General features: G+C 40.1%; 1 protein-coding gene across 1 annotated transcript in view; it reads right to left on the reverse strand.

Annotated features, from left to right (window-relative positions):
* The window catches only part of pgfb (placental growth factor b), a 25,018-nt gene extending 11,609 nt beyond the window's left edge, over nucleotides 1-13,409 (reverse strand). Inside the window, exon 1 of the mRNA XM_020591180.1 lies at nucleotides 12,899-13,409. Within this exon, the coding sequence (XP_020446836.1) occupies nucleotides 12,899-12,961 (63 nt within the window). The 5' untranslated portion in view covers nucleotides 12,962-13,409. The remainder of the gene's footprint in view (nucleotides 1-12,898) is intronic.
* Between the last annotated feature and the right edge of the window lie 5,764 nt (nucleotides 13,410-19,173).

Raw genomic sequence — 19,173 nt, forward strand, 5'->3', positions numbered from 1 at the left:
TCAACTTTCTGCATGTTTACATTCAAAATCGCAATCTGTCAGTCAAATGTGCTGTAAGCTAACAGGCCACCGTAGTAACATTCAAAACCATTTTAAAACCTGCAGGTTAAAGCAGGTTAGGTGAAAACATGACTTTCCCTGAACTCAGAGTTAAACTCCATTTTCAGCTAAACCACTCTGAATAAGTCTTGTTTTGATGTTAAAAAGTAGACAGTTTGTATTTCTCTACTATTCTTGCCTATCACTGGGGTCTGTTCACTTCATTGCCATTTGTTTGATCAAGCAATCATCATGATCAATACTATACATATACTCTTTATCATCAACACCAGACTTCTGAGAATTCAAAATAAAATACAAATTCACCTTTGTATTACAAATATAATTAAATGAAATTACAAATTAAGACCAACATAAAACAGACCAGACATAAAACGCAAAGAAAACACCACAATACACCATCAGGTTTGCATCAAACAAATTGTTTAATGTTTTTACTTGTTAATAAATATCACTCATATTTATGTTATAGAAGGGACTACTTTTGTGGTTTGGAAATGTATTTTGCTTTGTTAACATCAAGGAGATGTACAATTGTTTCTTTTATGAAGGTTAATTTAAGTAGAGTTGACATAACTAGGAACTTATATACACAGGTATATAATTGATCCTAATTGAATCTATATCAGCATGCCTTACAGATACAGTGATCAAGCCAAGATATTCTATGCCAAGCTTCACTAATATACTGTAAGTGAAACTATTTTCAGGCAAGAGCTGCATTGGATAGATTCCAAACACTGAATGAGTGTCACCAACATCAGCTTTCAATTCTCCAACAACAAACACACAAGTAGATCCATTATCCTGGATAAATGAGATAATAAATGCCAACCTGTTAAGATATTCATCCTCATTATGAGTGCACTCATAGGAGGTACACCAATATATGGCTGTCAGGCCACTGTCCTCTAGTGTTGATAACAGGAACTACAGTGAAATAAAGTGAATGAATCATACACTTCGTTTTCCAGTGTGCAATAAAAAAGTTCTTACTGATATCCAGTCTCATCTAAATCCTAATAATTGTTAATAATAATTCCTCTGTGTACCCAATCGTTTAAGTTCAAAACTTGTTTCCTGCTGCGTAAGATGTAGCTCTTTATTTACATTCCCACTGATGGTTCCCCCCTCTGTCTTGATTTTTTCCCATCACTCCATGATAAACAGTCTGTGTTTTCCTCATTCGCCTGGGAAAACAAAACCTCTAGTTGATTTGGTCTCACAAGGATAAATCTACATTTGATAAAATACCCTCCAGCAGAATTATGGGGCCAGGCAACCTGCTTCTGCCCCCCGGTGTTACATTAAATTTTTTCTGTGACACACACAGACACACACCTGATTTCATTTATAGAGTAACACTGCCTGTGCACACACTGATGGTGAGATTAAATGAAACTACTGGACCAAAAATTGTTATATAATAGCAAACAGACAAACAAGGACTCCCAGATGATGACAATAAAGATGGTTGTTTTTTATACCATCTGTCCATTGCAAAACTGCATCCACTTCCTGTTATGAACCAAAGTTAGTTTGAGGCTGACGATAGCATCTGTCAGCACAGTGTTTCACATTGTGATTAAAGAGGAATATCCTGCTTTGATGATGATGATGCATTCACACTCATACAAAGTTCCTGTCTCTGAGATAAGTGTCAGGCAGGTCTGTGTATTTGGGAACAAATTATCTTCTCTGCAGCAGGACATAGTGCATGACAGATTTCATTGTAATAGACACACAAGAGCTTCCAGTCAGCCACTTAGGTTTGGTCATCTGGACAAAATGTACAGCTGTTCCTCTGACAGCAGGGTTGTTCTATAAAGTGGCATTCACTGACTGTGTTGGGTGTACAAAAACACCACAGGATATAAGCTCAAGCTCTAGTTCTAAGTCACACTTCCACTCTCCAGAGCACTGAGTATTTTTTATCCTCCACAGCAACGCCAGGCTGATAAACTAAATCCTTTTCCAGTGGTAATAAGCATTTGATCTACTCTCTCATCTCATCTGTGGGTGTTCATAAATCTGCTCCATATGACAATGGTTTTTGGTTCTGGTCTCAGGTACTGCCCAGAATGCGGTGAGGTGGTGAGGATTTTCTGACCTTGGTCATGGGCTAAGCCTTGAGGGAGCATCTCACCTCCTGTAGTTGAGTACTAGCAGGCACGCAGAAGAGAGGAGCGAGCTGGCCACAGGAAGCTGCTAGATTATAAAAGGCTGCAAGAGGTTCCTCACGTAGTCATTCCTTTCTCCTTGTGCACTTACAGTATCAACTGTATGATTAATGGTGACTGGGGGTAATCTGACTCATGTGGAAAGGAAGAACCACTTCACATCAGTTTAAGTATAAACCTGTCTAATAAATCCCAGAAGAAGAAGAATCTCTTTCTGAACCGTCCTCTGAAGGTTTCTTTTACTTCAGCCCCTGCTGACCTTTTTCAGGTAGTTCTTTCTTGCCCTCTGAGGGTCTGACATTGTCTTTTATTGTTTTAAAGATACAGGAGCTTGAGGCCTTTGAAACTAACCATGACTAAGGGTTATACAAATGAGCTTGAGTGGGAAATACAAAAACTTATTTGGAAACAACAAGTGTGCCAATAAAAACCGTGATGATTGGTTGAAAAAATCTAATATAGAGTCTATAAAAGGAAGGTATGGATGGATGGATGGATAATTTAATATGGAATTACGGATAACAGCATTTGAGAAGCTTCAGCATAACCAAGCTAGTTTCAGTTCTGACATCTGGTTCTTTGTACAGTGAATGAGGCTCATTTAGTTGGAACATGAGAAGAGAGAATAAAATACCTATAGCAGCAATATTACCATGACATTTAGGGGTTGACATGCTTGCTTGGAAAGCTGTTTTAGAAATTAACTTCCTGAAGTCTCAGGTGAAAGTCTGTAAGCTGCTGGCTAAGATTTTGCTCTGTCCTCTGGGCCAGATCAGAGGGCCTCTTGTGTCCCTGTGCTCCTGCTGTCAGGCCACAGAGACTCCAGGCCTCATTACTCTCTACTCCCACACAGCTGAACTGCATCATCTTTAACCTCCTCGCTTAACTCCATCTGTCAAGTGGAAGGGCAGCAAGCGTGGGGAGTGAAAATAAAACATGAAGGGGATCTGACATAATGATCATAAAAGATTTTTCAACTTTGAGAGCTAAACTGAGGATGAGGGTGATGGGCAATTCAACACCAGGTATTGTGGCCAACAACCAGAAATATCTGGATACCAGCCATATTCCACAGTTTGCTTCCTAAAGAGAAAAGGTAAAGACTTACAGATGAAGTGAAGTAAAAAAACGAAATCAAATGCAAATAGGTTTCTTTGCCAGTTTATCTTAAACAATTTGGACAACTTCTCTTGGGTGACTGAAAATTATGCAGAACTGTGTTCATCCATCTAGGTTTCTCTTCTTGCAAAACAGTGAAGGGTGAGCCAAATAATTTGAAATTGAAAACATTTGAAGAATCCCATTAATCATGATAAAACACTTTCATTTCTCATTGTATACACTCCCACTGGGATCTATCCTGAAGAAAGATGGTACATTTATATTTATTTACTTTTAGGATCTACTTCACTACACTCACTGTGTGACTGTTTGAGGGGCATCAGAATGTGACTGCTTTAAACCTTTTACATCTTAATGAAGATAAAATGGAGTGTGTGTTGTTTGTTAATTCAGGTCCTGTAACTGACCTTGATCTTGATTATGAGTCCCTGAAACCCATGGTAAAAAAAATGGGGGTGTCATTTGATACTGAAATGTTAATATCTGCAATGAATCTGCCAGTTTTTAAGTTACTGCCTAATCCTTACTTATTTATTTTCCATGGCATTTGGATCATAGTAGAGTTGACATGTCTCCTTTTCAAATGCTTTATTGTATGGGTGTCATAAAACCTGTTCATTTACAGTAGGTTGGAGATGTTATTTTATATGCTCACCTTGGCAAATAACTGGTATTCTTGGTCACATCACTTGTGGCTGAAAGTGCCACCAGATTCAAGTTATAACATTCCAAACAGAGCCAAAGCACAGAAAGATATGAGTCTTACAATGCACTCTTAGTCTCACCACTAGGATTTCCACACAAAATCAACAGCATCCAACAGTTACAGCCACATTTTGGCCAAAACGCCGCTTGGTGTAATGTAAACATTGATTTAGTGACCTCTTGCAGCTGGATTTCAGTTTCAAATCCTTAAAAATAACAGTGACACATTAACACCACAAACATCAAGAGACTCAACGTCAAGCTGAGTTTCAACAGAATGACTAACAGGAAACCCAATCAAAGTTGTAAACATGTCAGAGATCAGGGGCACTACAGTAAGTGAACTGGCTGAGATTTGGAAAGCCCTGTCTTCAATTCTTCTCTGGAAAACAATGATCCAAGCTATTGGGCATCATTTACACTGCTTTACAAAAAGGTCTCCTTTCAAACTTAACTTTATTCAGTGAGGGCTAGAGTGTGGATAAACAGTCCACGGATGAGATGTAGCCTTGTGATATGGCAATCTTTGTTGACTGAATCATTTTAGTGATCTCATAGATGCAAGGTGTGTGGAAGTCAAGCAAAAAAGCTAAACTGGCAAATATCCCAGCCCTAATTCAAGCCAGTGAAGCACCTGCATCCTGAAAACTGAAAACATATGTGCAATGCCAAAGGCACATATGATCGGTAGAGACATGTCCCTACCAATATTTTGGGAAGACAGAAATATCCCTACCAATATTTGAGCAAACCCATGCACATTTATTAGATCATTTCAGTGTGTCTGACTGAGCCAAAGGGAGGGGGCGATCTAAAGCTCAAGTTATGTGCAAAAGTCTGATTTGCTCCCAGACACGGAGCTGTCGGTAGGTGTGCTGACAATGTTATGTTAAAGTGGCTGACTTCGATAAAGTTGGAAAGATATTCACACATTCAAAGTTTCTAATGTAGACAAAGAGCTACAAGCTCATTTTTATCAAGATGAGCCACTCTCTGCTCCAGACAAATAACACTATCGATGTGCTGTGAGAAGGGTGTGCAGGGACCGTCTACAAAGTGCAACACTGAAAACAGAAAGGCCTCTTACAAAAATATTCAATAACTTTACTCTTACTCAGTGTAGTGCTACCAAAATTCATTCACACAACAATGGCCTTTTGCTGGTTGCACTATGATTTTGTATAATTTTGTTGAATTGTTATTGGGAAAAATATTCAGTAACTTCACTGCTAGACAGTAGTGTCACCAAAATTGCTCATCATTATGGACAGGCTAGAAACAGGTGCATCATCGATGTTTCGGGTGAGGCTTTAATTTAATTTGACACCAGACCTATGCCCTTGGGCCAGGCACAGAGGTTTTGGTCTAACTAAAGCTTGACTCTGAACATGAGACCACACAGGACAGAAAGCACTAAAGCAGAATGAGTGAATACAAACACAGAGACAGCTAGACAAGTGAGGAACCAGACAGTACCGCCCTGACTCACTGATCTTCCTCATCCAATCTACTTCGAGAATCAGATTCCACAAAATCAACACCATGACTGCAGCACCGATTCTCAGGCCTCTCATGGGGCCTGCTTGTTTGGTATACATAAGGCAGGTGAACCTACAATGACAGCGGTGCCATTTTATGTCTGACAGTATCCAGTAGGGTTGTCAGGTCAGGGTTTGTGATCATGGAGTGCTGCCAAAACAACCTTCAGTAGACCATGTGGTAAATATGCCACAACAATATCTCAAGTAATCTGGATGAATGGTGCCTTTGAAATCCAGAATTATTCTACAGAGAGCTGACGCACTTACAGATGCAGATTCAAAGCAGGAAGATAAGAAATGCAAAATAGGAACAGTTCAACATTTCAGGAAACACACTTGTTAGCATTCTATAGTAGCTCAGAGGTAGAAGGTATAGTATCATTTATGTACATTAAATATGATGCTATATTCAGTAGGTGGTTAGCTTAGCATGATGGTGGGGCAGCTATCCTGCCTCTCTCCAAAAGTCACAAAATGTGCCTACTTGTACTGGTAAAGCTCAAAGCTCTTTAAACCGGCCTCATGGGGACAACAGGCCTGACAAAATGACGGTGTCTAGTTAAGAAATAGAAAGACACCCAGCCCCCTGCAAAGCAAACACTTGTCCTTTTTATATGTCAGTTTTTTACAGATTACAGGATACCAAAATAACCATAATTGTACCCTTTAATTTAACTACTTTATCCACTGCAGTGAGTTTGGTTACATTACAATTGTGTTTTCTTGCCTAGTTGTCTAATTAAAAAAGAATAACGGGGGAGGTACAGATCCATATATGTTATAAATATAAATGATTTAGATATAGACCACTTCCTCAGTACAAGTCCATTAATGCATGCACAGACACATACACAAACCCACATAACTGCTGCACAAAGTGTGCACCCTGTCCACAATCATATACACACACAGCACAGGTCTTGAGATATGGTTGACTGGTGGTAATTGTGGTCTCTATTACAGTAAACATTGTTGTCCCTGTGTAAACGACAGTAAATTACATCCAGATGTGAGATTAAAGCTTGGTGAGTAGATGGCTGCCCCGAGCAACACCGCTCCTCCTTCTCCACAGGAGGAAGGAGAAATCCATATTTCCTGATTGTGATTGCAGCTCTCCCCTGGGCCAGGACATTAAAACTAGAGAGAAATACCACAACAATGCAAATAAAAACCCCATCAGTCAGCGGGTCACTACCACTGCGTGGCCTCACATGTACATCTGAACTAGAAAGATGTACAAATGTATGAGAGCCACATCACACTCTGAGGAAAAGGGGGGACTAAAATGTTTTGAGTGTCAGTAGCTAATCCACATGTAGCACCAGCTTGTGACTCTCTTGTATTACACACACTCCAGTCACAGAGATAATCTTCCGTGAATGTGGGAAATTGAAACTTGCCGACTCTTCCTACCCTGTACTGTCATTTCATAACATCCACCAAAATTCTCCCAAATCCTCATAGACTCTTCAAGTGATGAGGAATCAAAAATAATCAACTCGAGTCGAGGAAAAAATACAATTTTAATCAGTTTCTTCGGTCATATAGTTTATCAGTTAAGCAAAGATGGCAATAGGAAATGACATAGTCTCTATCATTTTTTTGGGAAAGCATGAATGTATTATTGAAATCAATTGAAATTATTATTACTATTTAATTGTTGAAAATTAAGTTAAATTATTATTGAAATTGTTTAAATAATACCTTCATGAAGTCAAGCCCATTTCACAAAAAGTGACGGCATCATTTTCTGCTGCCAACTAATTAAAACGATAATTTTCCTGGACAGGACCAGATTATTTTTGATTCTGTATTGTTAGAAGAGTCCATGAGGATTTGGGAAATAACTTCAGAACTGGGTGAGTGTTATGAAACTACGGTAGTAGGTTAAAACTGTCCACAAGTCTCATTTCCACAGGTTAATGGAAGATTATCTCTGCGTCTTGTGTGTATGTTATACACAAGAGTCACAAGTGAGGGGGTAATCGGCATCCCGACAAACAGGTGATCTTTGATTCTGACAAACCAAAACCTACACTTGATGTACAGTATGAAATATGACGTCACACCATTTCACTTGTCTAAATAGGAACAAGGATGAAAAACAAACCCTAAACAGACTGAAGCATTGTTCTGCTGCTGGTGGTGATGTAAAGGAAACACCTGTGTAACACCATGTCCTCAGACAAACACACAGATAGTGTCGCTGAGGTTCCCTGCCTTTTGTTTTTAACTCAGAGACATCAGGAACATGCTTCATTAGCAAAGAGGTGAATCTAGTAAAATGAATTAGGCAAGACGTGTTTCCCTCATATCTCTGGTTTATCGAATGATTGATTTAAAAAACAACAACAACAACAACAGGACTTGAGCTGAACTCTCAGTTTTCCTCATGGAAACCCTACTTGATGTCTGTCAGGTTTGGCTGTATTGATGTGACATTTCACCTGAATTTTCATAAACACAATCACTATGCCAATAAAGAAGATGTACTGTACATGGAGCATTCCAACTGTTTTGTTCTAAGGTCGGGGGAGTTGTCAAATGGGCAGGAAGTAACAGGTTTCTGGCAACACTCTTTGGGTCTGCAGAGTGCAGCAAGGGCAGGATCTAAGCAGTGATATTCACAGTGTTATAACTAACCCACATTAGGATATTTACACACACAGTGTACATATACAGTATGTGGGTCATACGCACAGGAAGTACCAACAATACACTAATAGAACAGAGAATGTCGAGGAATGTGAACAAAATAACAGGTGGATGACAATTACATCACATTCCCATTAGACAGCCCAGGTGACAGGGTGCCCAAGGGGCCACCATTGTTCAGAACGGAACCACAGGTGCTTCCATCCTCAGCCAAGAGCTAAATGTGTATAAAGATGGGACCAAGACTTTTTTTTGTGATAATGAATCATTGGTGCAGATATAAACAAAGTGACTGGCAATCACAGTTATCAGCAGCAATATTGATTTCTAACAAACCACAACATTTACTGTAGCAATAATAACAAAATACTACTGATACCTATTTACTGTGGTACTTTATACTTTCATTAGCAATGTATAATTTGTGTTTGCTGTAATCATCTCAAATGTCACCAAGTACATGCCTGTACTTGACCTTTATACTTAACACAACATTATTTCTACCTAACTATAACACCACTTGTGACGTGATCAAGGCTATGTACTGTATGCTGTGCCCAGCTTTGAAGTTCTTCTTAGAGCTAAACAATCAGTGAGATCTCATTTTACAATAGGGCAATGATTGCTTACGTACACTAGACTACACAGTTACAGACCCAAAAGGTTGGGTATGACTGCAGCAAAGTACTAACAGTTTACAAGCACAAGTCAGTATGAAGCAAGTCAGCATGAAGCTGACAACACAAGTCAGCATGAAGCAAGTCAGCATGAAGCTGACAATGAAAACAACATGCAGGGACCAGAATTATCAGCTCCCTTGTTACATCATGCAGAGGATTTCCTTTAAAAAAAAAAGTTTCAATCACACAGACACTGAACGATGCTGTAAACAGAATTATTAAACAGTTGATCCTGTCTTGGCCACTCCACGTAATGCACATGAATGATTGTAGGAGTCACTAGGCTGCTGACAGCAGCTCCAACTGTGATTGTGATGAGAATGAACTTGAACAATTAGTCGTACATATTTATGGGTAAGGAGTCTCAAAGAAAGACATTTATGCCCACTGTTTGCCTGTTTCACATTGGCATGCCAGTCTGTTGGCTGACTGTGGGAGCTGGCAGGATAGACACCTATCAGAACAGTCTCATTTTCCCATTACAACTAGAAAAGAGCTGCTACCACGAGTCTTAAACTTGTGAACAAAACTAAACTGTGAACCCTTATGTTTATGAGCCATGTTAATGACTTGAAGTGTTTGTATGGCGTCAAGCAGGAAAGAAGAACAATCTTTCCTTTGTTCAATTGATCGTTTAACTACACACAATTACTGGCAGCAGAAGGATTAGAGAAGGATCCAGACCTCAGAAATACAACCCCAAATCAGTAAAGGTTGGGACAGTATGCACAATCTAGATTAAATCTGAAAATAGTGATGTGTAAATCATCTGTGTCCAGTATTACACTGAAAACAATACAGCAGCACATTGTTTGATGTAACACCTCATCAATTTTATTCTTTGTTTAAAATAAGTACTTCAATTCTGGTGCCTGCAACACTTTCCAAAGGAGTTGGAACAGTTGATGTCAACAGGTGACTGCATCACGATTTGCCAACATATGGGTGAGCAAATTATTGACATGTTTAAAAACAATGTTGCTCAAAGAAAGATAGGAAGGGCTTTGGATATGTCACCCTCTAAAGTGCATAATATGGTTTAAAGATTCAAGGAATTTGAAGGGATTTCAGTGGGTAAAGGGCAAAGGCACACGCCTAAGCTGGATGACCGTACTCTCCAATCCCTCAGACGGCACTGTATCAAGAATCATCACTCTTCTATAAGTGATATAAACACATGGGCTCAGGATTACTTTGGCACACCTTTGTCAGGCACTAAAATATGTAGTTACATCCATAAATGTTGCTTAAAACTGTACTGTGACAAAAGGAAGACCTATGTCAACAGTGTCCAGAAGCTCAGTCGACTGCTATGGACTCTGAGGCATCTGGGATGGAACATCACACAGTCCAAACATGTATTGTGGTCAGACAAATCAGTATTTCAGGTCTTTTTTTTGTATGGAATGGACGCCATGTGCTCTGAACCAAAGACGAAAAGGGCCTTCGCCAAAAATGAAAAGAGCCTTCCAGACTGTTATCATCAACAAGTCCAAAAGCCAGTGTCTGTTATGGTCTGGGGTTGTGTCAGTGACTTGCACTTCTGTGCTGGCACCATTAATTCTGAAAAATACATAGAGATGTTGGAGCAACATATGCTGCTTTCAAGATGACTTCTTTTCTTTGATTTAATCAAAGACCGGTCCCATGACATTTGAGATGAAGTGAGGTCACTGTAGTACTGGTCAAAAGTAGCAGTCTTTTGCTTTGGAAGGAGTAGGCAGGGAGTGGAGGACTTGCTTTATAAAGGAATGGCCAGGGGACAATTGAAAGTCTCTTGAATCCTCAAACTATTCCTGTCTTGCTGCATATTTCAGCAAGACAGTGCAAAGCCTCATACTGCACATTACCAAGGCGTGGCTGTGGAGGAAAAGGGTGTGAGTGCTGGACTGGCCTGCCTGCAGCCCCAACCTGTTCCCACCCAACAGAGAATGTGTGGTGCATTTTGAAATGCAAATTGTTTCAATGAAGACCCAGGACTGTTGCGCACCTTATGACTGGTTTGCAGGAAGAATGGGACAAAGTTCCATCTGACACATTGAATCACTTGGTGTCCTCAGTCCCTAAACAGCTTTTTAGCGTGTGAAAAGGAACAGCAGCATCACAACGTGGTAAATGCTTTACTGTCCCAACTTTTTTTGGAAAGTGTTGTAAGCATGGTGAGTGTTTGTTTTGAACAAAGAATAAAATTGATGGTATCACATTAAATAATGTGCAGCTGTATTGTTTTCAGTGTAATACAGGACACAGATGATTTACAAACCACTATTTTCAGTTTTAATTTTGATTTTACATACTGTCCCAACCTTTTCTGATGTGGGGTTGTAACAAGATCCTTACACATTGTCCATATGACCTCACATATTGGATACTGAATCTCAGAAACAAACGGTTTACATTTGCTGAAGTGTTCACAGAAGGGGTTTGTGTGTCTCTGGGGGGTTTAATCTGCTACAAGTTGAGGGCCCTGGATTATGTCACTCCTGTTTTGACTAAACAGGCCATGAGCTGATTATGAGGATTAGTGGAGATGTGGTGATCCCATGCCTTTCACACTCATTCTCAACTCACCAACAGCTGCAAAGACTCTGTTTAGAGAATCTGGTGGGACATAGAGCTTTTTCTGACCATGAGAGCCTGACGCAGTTTGTGTGTAATAGTGCTAAATGTGGACTGCAGCCACAAAAGGGAAAGTGCTGCAGTGTTACTTTAGGGCATGAGGCAGCAGCATATGAGGTATGACAGTGGCAGTCAATTGATGCAAGAGTGGCCTGGTATTGCACTTAACATGAGAGCACAGAGATAGCTGCCTGCCCTCGCAACTACCTTGGGATGAAATCAGAGACTCAAAGAACTGAAGCGTTAGCTGGCACAGGTCCTGCAGCCCAGTGCCACATCCCCTCTTTCTACAGTGTGACATAGGCCTTTGAATGAGTCCTCACTCCAGTTTCAGCTCTGTCCTGTTCTGAGACATTGTCACTAAAAGACTAAAAGGCAATGCCAGGGAAGACAGAACCAGAGAACAAAACAGGTTTGGACTAATCCACTGTCACCTGAAAGTGATATGAGCAGTCCAAAATGAAGTTTCAACAGATTTTTACACAAATTCATTCTCTCTCTCTCTCTCTCTATCTATCTATCTATCTATCTATCTCGCTCCGTCTCTCTCTTGCTCTCTCTCTCTCACACACACAGGTTCATCTTCATCATCATGATTTTTCAGGCTGTGTGCATTGATCAAACATGCAGATAAAAGCTTCAGATGCAGATGAAGAGAATTCAAGACTGTAAACATTCTTGACAGTAGGCCTATTGCTTGATACACGTCTAGTCTGTCAGAATAAACAGCAGCATGCCCCTGATGCTGCAAAAGTAAAAAAAAGAACAAAACAGTACATATAGTTATTGCCAAGCAAATATTCTCCACCTGGGAAACTCCTCACCAAAGTGGAAATGGAGAGCGTTTCCACAGTGAGACAAAAAAGACCACATGAATGAACATGATCCAGGAGTCTACCCCCTTGAAGGATGACGAGGCTGTAATTATTAGCTTAGAGTGAGTCACCTTGTATCATGTGCTCCAGAGAAGAGTGATACAGTTTGTCACGTTTCATCACATGAATGAACTTCGCAGGATGGCGCTCATTCAAAACGATATAAGGTTTGAAAGCACAATGGATTATTGTCGATTCATCAGCAGGCATCTGCTGACTCATCCATATTGTGTGAACATTTTGGACTGATGCCAGGCTATTAACGAATCTAACAAGAGGTGCATTGTTTACGATTATATCAAACATGTGCATTGCTGGGACACTTTGTTGTTTTAATAGTGGGTCTACACATAAGGCCTACCAAATCTAACCACAGGGTGGAAATCTTAATGTCATAGGTCTAATTTTACTGACTACTTTTAGTGACTGCGCGTAATTTCTCTGGATGTACAACTGGTTACCTGTGCAGGTGAGAGCAGCAGATAAAGCGCCACCGCAGTCTCGATGACAAACTCGAATTTCATTTCGCGATGTCTGCGAGCGGAGATGGGCTGGTGGCTCCCGGTGCATACAATAAAGCAAATCCAACCAAAGTTGCAAACTACTCAGAAAAAAAAAGGTGCTGACAGGGAATTTCCAAGTCACCCGCTCCCGGTTTAGTAATGCTCAGAATGAGTGGAGTCACGTAGCTCCGCTGCCGCGTGTAACCTGAAGAAGTAGATTGTGCTTACAAATGAATGCACCAGAGGCCACCTGGAGGTGCTGGGGCAGTAACACGGTAATGTCAAAAATAAAAAGACCCTTGGCAGCCAGTAAAACGCCGTTTGTTCAGTCCAAATCTTCAAGATGTGATCTGCACCAAAAGCACCCGCATGAAGTTGCTCGATAGTTTCCGTTTTCAGTCCTGCTCTGCGATCCAGTCGGCAGAAACACACACTTGCCTCTAATTGCCCCTACGCCACCTTTTTACAAGCTGGCCATTTAAATCCCCACCCCTTCTCTGTCCTCCGCTCTGCTCGGTTGCATCTGTCTTCACAGTCTTAAGCTGCAACAAGTAATGGTCATTTATGTGATGCTGGTTATCACAGAGCTTGTGACAATGCTGTTGATGCTTTATTTGTGATGTCTAGAAAACATGTACTTTATACACAGACTGGTTGAGAAACATCTTCTGAGGACTTTCAGAGAGTTATTCAGGCAAAGTAAACATTTACAGATCTTTTTCAGTGGTAACATTGGTGGTATTCTCATTGCTGGTCCAGGCTCCAGGAGATTTTCTTCTGAGGCTCTAGCCTTTCCACAAGTTTGCAGAGACATAAAAGTGGATTCCATTACTGTTTACACATTGAGTTAATCTTCAGTGTGGGACTTCTGTGTTTGCAGAAACCCTGGCACAAAAAGATTCCTTGTGGGCTTCCACACATTCCTTCTGCTCCACTGCCTGCTGCTATTGTACAGACCACACTCAGGAGGTGTTTCTAAACATCTCAGACACTTTAAGCAGCATAGCTAAGCCTCCACATACCATCCAGCCACCCTGGCCAGAGCATCAATAAGTGCACCAATCAGGGACGATGAAAGACACTTCCTCCAACGATGGTGGGCAGTATCACACCGGCCATTTCCTAAATTGTATCTCTACAATGATGGATGGGCTTTGAAAGTCAGGGAGAAGACAGAAGGGAAGCAAAGCCAGTGGTGATGGGGATTCTTCAGGATGTTGGACTCCACAACTATTTTGCTTTAGTCTTTCCAAGTCTTTCTTGTAGTGTTATTGTCTGGATGGTGAGAGGTTTCTGTAACAACAATATCAATCATCTTTTTCTGACTCAGTAAGTGCAGATGAAACAAAAATGGCAAAGAGGTTGTTTTCTCCCCGACAAGTAGAAAAAATACTTTAAACAAATGTTATGTGTGGCTATAATGATACAGTGTGAGTCATTTTCATGTTTAATTTGAGAGAAATTTTGAGTTAAAGAGCTAAAGATTATAGGTTCTCCAAGTAGCACAGACCTTTGTTGCTCAGAGGACAAAGCCGGACTCTTGCCATCAACTCGCCATCTGCTCAGTGAACGATCTGTTTTTAAAGGTGCACCAGCTGATAGGGCCTAATAAGATCACTCAAATTGTTTGCACTATAAATACACACTGACAAGATAAGCAAACCTGGCCAGAGTGATAGCATATTCCACTGGAGATGGATCTCTTAGCTGTCAAATTGTGAAATAAGCTTGAGGACCTCCCTGCTTTTGCTAAAACCACAAAGCTTGATGGTGTTAAACATATGTCTTGTTTTGTTGTTTTATGTTAAACTATGTGTTTGTACCAGAGCAAGTGTCATTCCTACTGGGACTGGAGACTGACCTTTTTAAACATTTATTCTGAGAAGATACTGACTATTTAAATGATGCAGTTGTTTCCTGCCTGCAGATAGATGGTCTCATTAAAATGAAGGATTAAAAGGACACAATTTGTTCATTATTATTATTTTTTTTTTTAAATGTTTCAGTGATTCAGAATGGGATATACAGGTGAACATATCAACTCAACTTTCTTTCTAATTTTGTGATAATACGTCACTATTGACGGGGGATCAGCTGGTCCTCTAATTGAGTCCCTGGCTGTCTGCAGTGTCTCTTGATGTTGTAGAGTCTAAATGGGTGGCTCTCAGGATCTTGAGTGCCAAAATAAGCACGTTTCCCTTTGGCTGTTGACCCCCCATTTTCCCAGATTGCAGAGTAAAAGGTAAACAGATGAACAACATAACGATGTCCATTCATCATGACTGGGGCAGCTTTTGTTTCCTCCATGGTGGGGCCTTTAAGGGGACTGTAGAGAGCCAGAGAGCCCCTTACTTTGAAGGATCTCATTAACAACAGTTAGATGCCTACTAGAAGTCCAAAGTTTCTGCCAAAGGCTTACAGCATTTCTGTAAGTTGATAGGTTAATAGATAAATGTACTAACTGTCAGTGTATTATTGATTTAAACGATAAGGCCAGTCATTTTTTTATATTAGCACAAATTATTTAAATTATTTTATATTAGTATTGTCACCACTCCCTGTGCAGAGACCAAAACCAATAATGATTTGCCTCTACTCACTGTTAATGTCACCCTGTTAGATCTGGATTACCTTACCTGTCCATGCCATAGACCTCCACTGATGTTCTAAAACAATTAAAAACACATCACTGTACTTAGTGACATATTTCCTCATTACGAAACACAAGGCCCAATATTTAACACCCAGACTGTGCCATCCTGTCATTAATAAGTAGTGACAGACCATGGATCTTTTCCTTCCACACCAATTGTGGAGAAAACTATATTTCAAATAAGTGGTAAATAGGAAGTGCTCAAGCCATGAGTGAAAAGCTGCTTATAGCTGCCTAAGGTGATTTGCATTTTATCGCAACAAGTTATTTCATTCAAATCCTATTAAGACTTCCATGCTACATGACATACAGTATGTTTGTCTCAGACACATATTTGCTCCAAGGTTGTCAGGTGTCATCCTGTTTTCATGCCCATTCTGTGCATGTGGGAGCATTGTTTTGCACTGAAGAAAGCCAGTCAACGTGTCCACAGACAATTGGAAGTTATTTTGGTTTGGAGGCGTCATGAATCAGTAATGGCAGAAATCTCCATATGCTATTTATCCTTATGCAGCTGTGTCTCGGACATCACAGTGTCAGTTGGTTGTGCACACTAAATATGTGTCACTTGAAAATGTGGCCCAGTTTATTAGTTGATTCTGTTTATTTTTTGTCATTTTTACATTTCTGTTTGTGGATTAAAGAAGCAAGTATTAAAAATATTGGTAGGTTGTTTTTGGGCAGAGCCAGGATAACTGTTTTCCTCTGCCTCCAGTCTGCTAAGCTAGCCTGCTGGCTCCATCTCACTCTCAGTACGAAAGTGGATAAGTGCCTCAAAATGTCCAACTGTTCCTTTAATGCATCAAGCCGAGCCGTGCTCAAAATATTGTTCCATTATATTACATTTAGCAAACCCAGCATCTACAAAATAGCACTCATCATTTTCTTCTAAATAACAGGTTTAACTTTGCTAACATTCATATACAGACAGGTCCTGCATAAGGATCCCTGTCTGTTTATGAGGCTGTGCACCCCTGGCTAACTGTGTAGTGAACCTGGAGCTCAGCAGTAGAAGCAGTGCTCTGAAAATTGTAAAGATAAAGTTTCATCACCTCCATAAGCTGCACGACCAAGGACCTGCAGTTGGTAACACACAAAAGCAAAGGCAGCACTAAGGGTGAGTTATCGCAGCTTCAGTCACTGCCAGTTGTAAAAGCTGTTAGCTTTGTAAATGACGAGCAATGTGCAGATGTGGTCCTGTAGTCAGAGAGCAGGTTATAACTCAGGCCTGCGGTGATACTTTTAACTCCATTAACAGGTCCCACATGTGGAGCACATTCACAAACACATGGTTTGACACTGTTTTTGGTGGTTCAGCCTCGGCCATTAAACAGATAAATTAGATGTTTTTTTAAATGCCTCTTCCAGATTAAAATAGTCCCGTCAATGATGACCACAAAATTCAGTTTCATGTAAATATAATGTTCACTTCTGTAAGCTCCAGCAGGTGTATCACTGCTAGCCTCACTTAACTCTGTAAACAATCCTTGCTTGTAAATTTAAAGGACTTTTTAAAGCACTCTATGTTATTAAAAGAGATAAACGAGGCTGCAGCCGAGGGAATATACCTTTTAATAGTAAATGTTACACTGAGATTGATTTGCAGTGAGATTAGGTGCAGTATTCCTGATGGGAGACACTTACATAAACATGGATTCAATCAGGCAGCCAGATTTACTGGACTGCAATCGAGGGCTGCTATTTATTTTTTCAGGGTACAGAATGTTTTGTTAAACCTCAAATTAGTTTATCCTCCCTCAGGGGCTATGTGTAAGAGTTTTAAAAGGTCTCCTCAAAAAAACACACATGCTTATAACAGATTGGTCACCATCCACATTCATAAAGTAAACCTTTGTAAACTGACAGTAGCTATGTAACAACTTGTGGAATTAGTATAAATATGACATTAGAATGAAAGCCTTCATAAGCTCCAGAAACTGTTTCTGTAGCTGCAGAACATGTTGTAATGCTTGAGAATTACAACATGTTCTGCAGCTACTGCAGCCCACAACACAATCACATTCAAACACTGCATCTTTATCCCATTCTTTAAAGAATAGGTGGATATTTTGGTAAACTTTCTATGCTAATTGCTATGATCTTGCTCCAATATGTCTATGGTAAATATGTAGCTCAAGCCAGCAGCTGGGTAGTTTAGCTTAGCATAAAGACTGGAAACAAGGGGAAAGAGCTAACATGGTTCTTTCCAAAAGCAATAAAACATGATTATCAGTGCTTCTAAAGGTCACTAAATTACCTGTTGTATCTCATTTGTTTAATTTGTTCAAAAACTGGAATTTAAGAATTGTAAAATGTTCCTCTTGTAAGTGATCATATGTTTGGATCCTGATTAAAAGGATTAGTGGGACAGATAATCATGACTGAACAAGGCCTGCTCTTTAAAATATCAACAACACAGCAATGTGAGAAAGCTGGAAAGGCTTAAATAATACAAAATAATCCACAGAGACTCATTTTTGACGGCAGAGACTATGTGGTATGGTGGTGACTCCTAAGAAGACAAGTACAGAAGTAAGCCATAGCCTCAGCAAGTGTTAGGTGAAGTTCATTTGTGCACAAGTATTTACACAAACTGCAGCCAAGCAAAATTGTGCACTTAGATTTATTTATGTGTAGAGAGATGCATTTACTCAAATGGCTATAGCTTGTAGAACAAAGAAAAGGAAATGTGAGCAGAGAGGGGAGAGGGTGGGTGGAGGTCAAAGGGATAGGGAAAGTTAATAAGTTGAAAAAACAAATAATACAGCGGACTGATGGGAATTTGGCAGTGGTGCCATATATTATCATCAGTTCATTCTCTCTGTTTAAAATCAAAAAACAGTGCTTTGTGGCTACTGTGCACTTGCTAGGATAGGACTTTTCATTACTCAAGACAATGTGTTTGCTTGTTGTTTTACTTCTGCGATTAAGTGTCTGGTCTTGAAGTACTGCTGCCAGGGAGATGGTGGCGACAACCAATTCCAGATGGCGCTGTAGCCGAAGGGGACAGATAAATGAGGACCACCGAGGTGGATGAAGCAGCCGACACCCAGTGACACCAGTTCTGCAGAATCAACATGCATCATATTAAATCAAAGCAAAAGCAGCACCTAAAAAGAGTTTTGACCAGTGAATGATATTTTCACTTTGCTCAATTAAATGAGCCTCAGATCTCTGTGACAAAACTAGTGTGACTTCCCATTTGAAAAGGAAACGGTCTGAATGGCATTGGACAAAGCTGAATTTTCCATTATCCCAGTAAAGAAAATAAATAAATAAATGCACAAGTTGCAGGATGGCGAGGACGGGGTTATGAGAAAGGAGGAGTCTGCTCTGCAGTTAAAAGTATTCCTGCAGTTTCTGATGTCAGCTACACTGCAGAGGAACAAATCCACATGTAACACTCTAATATTTGGAAATGACTGAAGATAATTGCAAACATAAAATACAGCATTCCGACTGATTCTGTCTAGAAATAAAAGCTGAACACTTACATTACACCGCAAAATCTTTCACTTCTCTTATTACATTTGCAGAGATTTCAGTAATTTACTGTCCTTAGCTGAAGGATTTCTAGTAG

This window comes from Monopterus albus, unplaced genomic scaffold (genome assembly GCF_001952655.1).
Source record: "Monopterus albus unplaced genomic scaffold, M_albus_1.0 scaffold13.1, whole genome shotgun sequence".
In the NCBI taxonomy this organism is placed as follows: Eukaryota; Metazoa; Chordata; class Actinopteri; order Synbranchiformes; family Synbranchidae; genus Monopterus; species Monopterus albus.